The sequence below is a fragment of the Brienomyrus brachyistius genome, chromosome 7 (assembly GCF_023856365.1).
Source record: "Brienomyrus brachyistius isolate T26 chromosome 7, BBRACH_0.4, whole genome shotgun sequence".
Classification (NCBI taxonomy): Eukaryota; Metazoa; Chordata; class Actinopteri; order Osteoglossiformes; family Mormyridae; genus Brienomyrus; species Brienomyrus brachyistius.
In genome coordinates, this window is record NC_064539.1 from 21,370,282 (window position 1) to 21,380,317 (window position 10,036).

A 10,036-nucleotide genomic window follows, 5' to 3' on the forward strand; every position below is an offset into this window, starting at 1 on the left:
CCCTGCACCACGGTCCACGGGCCAGATACAGGTCATAGCTGGCCAAAATGCTGCCCTGCACCATGGTCCACGGGCCAGATACAGGTCATAGCTGGCCGAAATGCTGCCCTGCACCATGGTCCAGATACAGGTCATAGCTGGCCGAAATGCTGCCCTGCACCACGTTCCACGGGCCAGATACAGGTCATAGCTGGCCAAAATGCTGCCCAGCACCATGGTCCACGGGCCAAATACTGGTCATAGCTGGCCGAAATGCTGCCCTGCACCATGGTCCAGGGGCCAGATACAGGTCATAGCTGGCCGAAATGCTGCCCTGCACCATGGTCCACGGGCCAGATACAGGTCATAGCTGGCCGAAATGCTGCCCTGCACCATGGTCCACGGGCCAGATACAGGTCATAGCTGGCCGAAATGCTGCTCTGCAAAATACACCCAGATGTGCTTAATCTTTTCCCATAGACAGGAAGTAGAAGTTTGGTCACCTGTTAACCCAGATGGAATATTCATAGCAAATGTTATCAGGGAACCTCCTACATGAATCCACGACGAACTGACAGTTTAGGGTGTGCGACAAAAAGATTAAATAATGTTCTATAAGTCCAGGATAGGGGAGGCATAGTGGTGCAGTGGTTAGCACTGTTGCCTCACACCTCTGCCGCCCGGGTTCGAGTCTCCGCCTGGGTCACATGTGTGTGGAGTTTGCATGTTCTCCCCATGTCGTTGTGGGGTTTCCTCCGGGTACTGCGGTTTCCCCCCACAGTCCAAAAACATGCTGAGGCTAATTGGAGTTGCTAAATTGCCCATAGATGTGCATGTGTGAGTGACTGGTGTGTGAGTGTGCCCTGCAATAGGCTGGCCCCCCATCCTGGGTTATTCCCTGCCTCGTGCCCATTGCTTCCGGGATAGGCTCCAGACCCCCCGCAACCCAGTAAGATAAGCTGTTTGGAAAATGGATGGATGGATGGAAGTCCAGGATAAACAATATTCATGAAATCCACCTCTTTGCATACAGCCTGAAAATGCATTTCAATTTCATATTAAATATGTCCTAATCTCACAATGTTTACAAATACAGTCGTTCCGGCGTTTCCCACCCAACATGCTTCTGACAAGGGATGCACTTCACAAATAAACAGGCTTGGTCAGGTTTGGGGGGATGAAGTCTGCCAGCTATTCAAGCTGAACAATCCGCAGAGTTTTTGGTCGGCTGACATCATCGTGAGGATAGGTATCCGTCATGCCGTCTCAGCTTGAATTGTCCGTTTTTCCAGGCAAAGCAAGGAATTTTCTCTTAAAAAGCATCACAGGCAAATTTAAGTGGACAAAAGCTATTAACCTTCACAAGAGTGTTGACTCACGGTAAATAACTGAAATTCGTGTTTCGTCGTTTGCTTCGCTATAAAAAACATTTAAAAAATAAATGCGATGTACTAAAACTGCTTAATGTTTCTACAAATATATTACGAATCAAAAATATTTGTAGGGTTGACACTGGGAAAAGTTGAAATTTCGCACTTTAAAAATATGATCCTAATCATAAATATTAAAACTCATAAATATTAAGTATACTAATGAAAGCTCAAGAACTGAGTCTAAGTTACTAGACCACAGATATAGATCATCAAACATATGTGTGCCAGTTTATCCTTTGTCTCGCCTAAATTTCGCGACTACACACGAACACAGAAAGTCGGGATGAGAAAAGAAACGTTTGCATTCTATCGCGTTCTTATAAATGTTGCAACATAACTCATGGCAAGGACTTGCTGATAAGCACCACATGACAGCTCAGCATGCGTCATACAAAAAAAATGATCTCATTCAGTATAAAACAACAAAAGTGCTCTTTTTTGGTATAACGTATATCGCTGTCTTAGCGATGGAGACCGACGTTTTCCAAAATGCTTGGAAAAGCGGGAATCACACACCTAGTCGTAAGAAGGGCTCCGTGGATCAGACTCAGTGCGCCTGACATCCTATACAAGAACATAATGTAGCTGACATAATCCCTGAGACATCCCAGATTCGCCGTCCGAAACCAGAGAAGCCTTGCTTTGAACATATAGGCTTAAGTTTGGTCATTACTTCTGACTTCTGATGGTGGTTAAAGAAGTGGGATAATATGGGAGGACGGACTTAGGGGACGTCAGCAGGCTCACACTATAAATCCTTCTGGGTCTGTGTATCTCCAGAGAAGATGTGGTGTTTAGGCAGACACACGCTCACCAGCGGACTCCAGTAAACGACCAGTCTGGAGTTACAAAGCAGCCTGGGCTGTGCCGTGCTGGGAGTCTCGCATCTCGTCCGGACGGATCGGATTGTGGATATACTGCTTGGCGGCACTTTGCTGGATTTGCTTTTCTTGTTGAAGCCGCTCAGATGTTAAGCTCTCTGGCCGAGGCTTGGCTCCCAGGTGCTGCTGACCGGACTACCGATGCATTCTTCTGACTGGCGCTTCTTCTTATTCCCCTTCCCAGCTTGGGACGCAGCATCTATTTACTGTGCAAGTGAGCTTCGCGTCCAGGAGATCCCGGGGTCCCTCGGCTGAGGGGGAAACAGATACGCATCGCACGACATTACACACCGGAGGATTTTGTTCTCCCATGCGCCTTTGGACATTGAGTATCAGTTTGAAAAACATCTCCAGGATCCGGGGCATAAGATGGATGATTAAATGCATGCTGACCAGTTTTCTGAGAGGACAGCTGGTCTGAATGGGACCGATTTAAGGTGAGTTGGAAGTCCGTACCAGCATATTTAACGGGTCCGCCATGGGTCGCTAATGGTCTGTTTGTCTTCCATCTGCGCCATATTCACAACTATTATTTTTATCTTGTCCCCGTTCGCCGTTGAAGTACCGCCTCTGGTCGTATTTAAATTAAGTTTACTTGGAGCATCTAAAGAAACAGCCCTGGATTAAAAAGACGGGAATGCCTCATTACTTGTGTTCCTAAGTAAGTGTAATTTCTTTAAGGAGTTAAATGGCCTTAAATAATCACGGCCAGAAAAGCGCTGTTTGCCTTTAACACGTATCCGCAAAGATCCGTGTCCGGACGGGTAGGAGTACATTTAAAAGCATTTATCCTGCTCTGTGCGCTTCCATCAATGCCTTCGGAGGGCAGGTAGAATGCCCTCCGCAGCGCCCCCTGTCGTGCGGGTCGAGCGCTTCCCAGCGCCTCCCTGGCTTCATGCGTGCGACTTGGGCACGTCCGCTGTCTGTAGTGCCCAGTGGCCAAAGAAGTGCACGCTGGTGTGTTTTATCGCATCCATTCGGCTGGTAGAATCACTATCCAGAGATCTGAAACTGTTGAATGTTTAGGCGCTCGTTAGGCGATTTAAAAAGCGAGCCGTAAACGCTATATTGTGCCCAATAAGGAGAGGTATTGGTGGTGATGTGACGCAGAAGGATGCAATTACGAGGTTTCACACATTCAAATGACCGTCAAAATGCTGGGCAGAAATGTAAACGGTATTTCCTGTATTTCTTAAATAACATGACGTTTAAAGTGCCTGTTGAAAAGAAGGGGTGTTAAATTCCGTTGTTTCTTTAATTTTTTAGTTGTGAACAGGAACATAAAAACGCATGTGATGGGAGGGCCTTTTCACCGCGCTGCAACTTAAACAGGTCCCGTAAGACTAATAATGAGACTTTTTGCGTTTACTTAAATTGTTAGCTGCATCGATTTCTGGGACTCGTGTTTATTAGTCTGACTGGCGCTCCAAGCCCAGGAACAGCCCGTGTGCCGTGACCGGGCGCATACCAGGACACAAACGGGCTTAATTAACTGGAGTTCATTACAAATTACGGTGTGGCAATCCTGCATCTATTAAAGCAGGCAGCCAGGGGGAAGTCTGCGAAGTCCAAGTTAAATAAATGCCAGCCCAGGACCTGGTTACTTACGATTACTTAAAGTCTCGCTGTGGAATCATGAGAATTTTTTTCTTTTAGTGTGGTTGGCTTCATCTAGTGATAACATCATAAACTCGAACAAGTGTCCTGTTCAGAGAAACACTTTGCAAAATGGATGCCTGGTACCTGGATTTTCGACTGTGTTCCCTGCTTGCGCTGGGCTCCAGGCCCATCATTAGGACATTTCCTCTCCCCCTGCCATTTATAACGTCAATCCATATTATTCAGCTCTAAAGCCAGAAAACCCTCCCGACGTTAGCAGAGGTGTGTGAAGTAGGACGAACAAAGGTGTCATTTTCCTGCAGCATTCCGGCATCCTGGCTCCTAATTACGCAGGTCTCTCTCTCACACAGTCCTGTTCTGCCGTAGCACCCTGTCACTCTCCCCCCATGCCAAGGAACAGAGGCTCCAGTAAACCACACTGAGCTGTCAGCCCCAGTGTTCAGCGCTGACATGCTGCTGCAGTGGTTTGCATTTTGTTCTGCTGGCTGTTATCTGCACATCTTCGAAGTAAAAATGCATAACCCCAAACTCGCACGTGTGATTTACTGAGGAGCTCCGAGGTGTAACTCACCGTGGCCCTGTCTGCAGGAACCGTTACTGGAACGGCATCTAAAATGAAGTTATGGGACATTCTGGCCCTGTGTGTGTCGCTGGGCGCAGTGTCCGCCAGACCTGCCAGGCATCGCCTGCCAGCAGAAAATCACCTTCAGGTCCTGGAGCTGAAACCTGAGAGAGGACATCTGGCGATGGAGGGTACCTGGTCCGAGTACCAGCAGCGAGGTCAGGAGAACCAGCAAGAACCGGCCTCCTCCAAACTGAGTAAGTGTGTGTGGGTTGTTGTTTGCCTCTTCTGCTAATAATGACATTTAATAATGTGCGTGTGTGTGTGTGTGTGTGTGTGTGTGTGTATGTGTGTATATATATATATATATATATATATATATATATATATATATATATATATATATATATAAATAACTTGGGTGACTGATGTGAGAACCAGACTTGGTTCTGTAAGTCATGGTACTTTGGAAGTTCTCCAGTTCAACAGAGCCCACGAAAGCCCAACCAACAGGACCTGAAGCTGGCCTGTGGATTATATATTGGGAAATCAGTGAGGCTTCGGGGAGAACCTGTCACCACAAACGTAGCCCGAGATGAAGCGGCCAGGTCCAGCATCACAGGCCGCCATTTCATCACCGGGATGCCGAGGTCATAGCTGTACATCTTACAGGTTGACCTACACTAGTCTTCGCTGGGTCTGTGGGATCTGGGCTGGTCCCACCAAAGCTCTACATATCTGTCAGGGAGCCAAGCAGTTGCAATGAACTGGAAACAGATGTGGATCTGAAGGACACGCCACTCGGTGCTTGAAAAGTTCTTCGCCCCGGTTCAGACGGAGGCCCGCTAGTGTTTATGTTCATTTTAGCGGACGTGAGGGTTAGGAATTTCATTTGTTTAGAGGAACCTGGTGCTGTCCTGTTCCAATCTGGCTGTTGGCTTGTAAGGTTCTTTATGAGCAAGGGAAGATTTTTAAAAGGTATTATTAGCCCTACTGTGTCCAGGGAGCGAGATCTCGAAGAAACGTTCAGCTGAAGGAGAGCTTGGTTTGGGTGGTTAGGGTTTCCTGTAGCCCTGTGTGTTTCCTAAGGGATGCAAGCAAGGCGTTACTTGGTGGACAGCTGGACATGCACCCAGAAGTATGTTGGGTCACCCCAGCTCTGGCTACTGTAGAGACTGCAGGGTCTCTGTCTGCCTGTCTGAGGCCCCATCCGACCACCCCCACCCAGGCTGACATGGAGGCCTGCCACATCCTCGTGGATTGCGTTTCTAAGTCGCCAGGCAGTGGGGCAGGTGACACGTCCCACAGAGGGCTCAAATTTTCACACCTTGGCTGAGCAGACAATAGTGTCACCCCCTCATCTTTGGTGTTATGTAGTTAAGTGAGTCAGAAAGGCCAGTCAGACCAGCAAGGTGACCCCCCCCCCCACTATGCTGACAAACATGGGCTGCGGTTGTAGTCTGTCACCTTTGTCACTGAGACCACATGACCCCTGCTTCTGAAAAACATCACAGACCGTATTTGGGTAAACAGGGTGTTTGCCATCAGTGTGGGTGGATTTTTTACGGAGAGTGCTTGCTTATGAGGTGACATGGTGAATTCTATCCCCACAGTCTCAACCAGTCCGCTGTACCCGGGGCAGCTGGAGGACGTGGTGGATTTCATTCAAACCACCCTCAGCAGACTGCCCCGCTCCTCTGAGTGGGATGAGCGCACCTGGGCCATTGGGCAGCGTGGCCGGCGGAGGGGTGGAGCCAACCGAGATGGAAAGGGACGAATCAGAGAGGAGAAAAAGAAAGGGCGGGGCCATGGAAGGAACAGGAGGCGGGGTCAGGGGCAAATGGGGGGTGGTGGCAGTGGCTGCGTGCTGAAGCAGGTTCACCTGAACGTGACGGACCTGGGGCTGGGCTATCGGACTAAAGAGGAGCTGTTGTTCAGATACTGCAGTGGGCCCTGTGCGGATTCAGAGACCAACTACGACAAGATCCTGAGCAACCTGAGCCACAACAAGAAGCTGACCCCGGACAGCCCGGCTCGTACCTGCTGCCGGCCCATCGCCTTTGACGACGACCTCTCCTTCCTGGACGACGAGCTGGTCTACCACACGCTGAAGAAGCATTCCGCCAGGAAGTGTGCCTGCATCTGACCTGCGGCTGGCCAGTGCGCACCGTTCATAACCAAGGCTGCTGCTATCTTTCTTGTGAGAAAAGGAACAACCAATTACACCACCTGTAGGGGGCAGCGCATGTCCCTGGACAGAACCCCCGGATATGGAATGTGTTTCAGCTGCAGTGTCGGCACGGAGGAGATGAGATGAAAGGACAGCAGAAACGTCACACACACCTACCCTGAAGAGGGTGCTGAGGGATTATTGGATTGCACCTGTTGAGAATCATGCAGCACCGAACGGATCTGTTTACACGTGCGGTCATTCTGAACTCACCATAAAAATCCAACTCCGATACAGCAACTCCAATTCCTACCTACAAAAATATATAAATATTTATTTTATTTACATTGAATTAACTTATTGATATTTATTATAGTCCATTTTATAAAAGTGAAAGTGTTTTTGTTTTTCTTATTTATTTGAGCTTTTTGGTTTGATCGTTGCCAAAGAGGATGCGCTTTGGGGGCTGACCAGTGAAGCAGCCTGACCTTAACGGCATTTAGCCCGAAGGAAGCTCTGTCTGGCCATAGAAGTACAGAGGGGGCACCTCAGACGCAGCACTGTGCACAGAGCTGGAAACCAAAGCCAGGCAGTCTGCAGGCCCCTCACTGATAGGTCAGCCAAAACCACATGGCCCAATGCCGATAGGCCAGCCAGAACCACGTAGGCCATTGCTGATAGGCCAGTCACAACCATGTGGCCCAATGCAAATGGACCATGTGGTTCTGGCTGGCCTATCAGTGAGGTGCCTGTAGTTCCGCCTGGCTCATCGGTGATCGCCCATGTGGTTCTGGCTAGCCTATCGCTGATAAGCCACGCAGAACTGCAGGCCCCTCACTGATAGACCAGCCAGAGCCATGTAGCCCGTCTGCGATAGGCCAGCAAGAACCATGTGGTATGTCGCCGATAAGCCAGCCAAAACTGCAGGCCCCTCACTGACAGGCTGGCCAGAGCTACGCGGCCTGTCGTCGATAGGCAAGCCTGAACATTGCGGCCTGTCGCCGATAAGCAAGTCAGAACTGCAGGCCTCTCACTAATAGGCCAGCCAGAACCATGTAGCCCGTTGGCGATAGGCCAGCCAGAACCATACAGTCCGACACCAATAAGCCAGCCAGAAATGCAGGACCCTCACTGATAGGTCAGCCAGAACCACGTGGCCCGTCGCCAATAAACCAGCCAGAACCACACGGCCTGTTGCAGATAGGATAGGCAGAACCATGCGGCCCATTGCCTGTAAGCCGGCCAAAATCATGCAGCGTGCCCCCAATAGGCCAGCCAGAACCACGCGGCCTGTCGTCGATAGGCCAGTCAGAACCACGCGGCCTGTCGTCGATAGGCCAGCCAGAACCACGCGGCCTGTCGTCGATAGGCCAGCCAGAACCACGCGGCCTGTCGTCGATAGGCCAGTCAGAACCACGCGGCCTGTCGTCGATAGGCCAGCCAGAACCACGCGGCCTGTCGTCGATAGGCCAGTCAGAACCATGCATCTTACTGCTGGTAGGCTGGTCAGAATGGTGCATTGGTGCAGCCCCACACTGACAGACCAGCCTGCAGTAAACGTTCAGTCACAGGTTTTGTCTTTGGAGTGTAACGTGAAATACAGTGACAAGTTTCCCTTTGACCAGCATCTACCCCCCCCCCCCCCCCCATGCCAGAGTACAGCTGGCATCTACCCCCCCCCCCATCCCCCTAGAGTACGACTCTGTTCTTCTCCCTCCCCAATGTTTAACATTCCAATCTGAGCAGGTATCACACACACAGATGAGCCAAAGCTGTCGATCGACAAATCCATCAACGGCTACACCGAGAGCCCGACAGGACCCTCCCCACACGCCCGCCTGCACAAATCCCCCTTTCAAATCCCCCAGTCAAATCCCTCTTTCCACTCTCTTTTGATACATTGTCTTTTTTCTAATTTGGACAGTTTGAATATATTTCTAAATGACACGGATGTGATGGATGGCAGATGCGGCCACAGGCTTGTCAAACCTCAAACCGCCATCTCCGTCGCCCCCCCCCCCCCCCCCGCCGCCCCAGGCTGCTGCTTCCAGATGCTGTGTGGTAATGTGACTGCAGATCGCGACTCACTGTGTCACGTCCCTCCGGCACACACACGCCAGGGCCGTGACCGCGAGGCGTGCGGCAGATCGCGCCTCTGGCACTGATGATCACACGTGTGTAACAGGCTGAACCAAAGCTCTCCACGCTATTTTTGTACAATATACATTTTGTATTTTTTTAATGGAATTAAATTTGTTCCCATAACTGCCAGTGGTACTCGTTTCCACCTGCCTGTCAATGCACCTGATGCTGGATGCTGACCAGCAACATTCACCCCAAGACAGTCTGCAAAGCACATCCCAAATTTGCACCAGAGCGGGAGGGTTAGGGTCCCCCGGTGGGTGCGACACAGAGCTCCACAGCGCTCTACCTAGCTGGCTACATTCTTGTTCCCTCCTCCAGACTCCTACAGTAAACACAGGCTGGCTGTAAACGCATAGCTAGCAGTAAATCTGGGCGCCGGGGTCGAATGGCGCGAATACATTAGTGAAGCATTGATAAAGCGTTGATAAAGCGTTTCAGGGGCCTGCCAGCTGCCTTTCTGAAGGGCATGTCGCTCGCTGATCCCCCTTTGCATCCTCTGCCAAAATCACCACCCTTCAGTTCCACCTACCACTGGTTGGAGTCTCTCATGCTGCTTTCTATCTAACCCAAACCGCTGTCATATCCTCCGTCTTTCGCAGAAAAGACACTGTCTGGCTTCTCCTGGGCTGCAGTCACACACGGCCACAGATTCAGCAGGTCCTGTGGTCACCGAGCCGTGCAAGGCGATCGGGCCGGGCCGGGCCCGGAGCGGCCACTTGCCCTCCACCGCCGTGTCGGCTTACACAGGGCCGTACCCACTGCTAAACCCAGAGGATGACAGCAGTGCATGCAGAGGGCTCATGACATCACCTGCCCAGCACTCCTGCACTGCATGTGACATCATCACTCAGAATAGGAGCCGCTGGATTACGATGAGGCTGGATACACAGGCTTAAGTTACCTAACATTACGGCCTGCTTTTAACCTATTTTGGGCTTCATTTACCTGGGTGGATGGTTGTGCTGAGTGCACTGCACCCAACATGAGTGAGTCAGAGAGGCCGTATTGGGTGAGCGCTGGAATGACAATGCCACAGGGAAGGCGGCACCGTTATTTTGAACGCGATGCAGTAGGGGGCACTGTGGCCTCCGGTCTCTTGTTGACCAGTTCAGATCATCCCTGCTCAATGAGATTTGTTTCCACCTTTGAAAAAGGCTTATTTTAAAGGGTCATTTCTTGCCAAGCAGTCTGAAGCCACAGTATGTCAATTTAATGTCGAGATATCACAGTGTTCCCCTAGTGAACC

The 10,036-nt window shown here is 50.5% G+C and overlaps 1 protein-coding gene across 3 annotated transcripts; it reads left to right on the forward strand.

Annotated features, from left to right (window-relative positions):
• The first annotated feature begins 2,210 nt into the window (after positions 1-2,210).
• On the forward strand, positions 2,211-6,990 carry gdnfa (glial cell derived neurotrophic factor a). 3 transcript variants are annotated; one of them, XM_049019999.1, is made up of 3 exons: positions 2,211-2,730; positions 4,502-4,732; positions 6,089-6,990. In XM_049019999.1, exons 2-3 carry the CDS (start codon positions 4,528-4,530, stop codon positions 6,619-6,621), a joined length of 738 nt encoding a protein of 245 aa, XP_048875956.1. In that variant the 5' UTR covers positions 2,211-2,730; positions 4,502-4,527; the 3' UTR covers positions 6,622-6,990. The 3 variants fall into 3 exon arrangements, with proteins under 3 accessions (XP_048875956.1, XP_048875954.1, XP_048875957.1); XM_049019997.1 differs by lacking the exon at positions 2,211-2,730 and adding an exon at positions 3,268-3,469; XM_049020000.1 differs by lacking the exon at positions 2,211-2,730 and adding an exon at positions 4,021-4,174 and having other exon boundaries at positions 4,264-4,732.
• Positions 6,991-10,036: the final 3,046 nt, after the last annotated feature.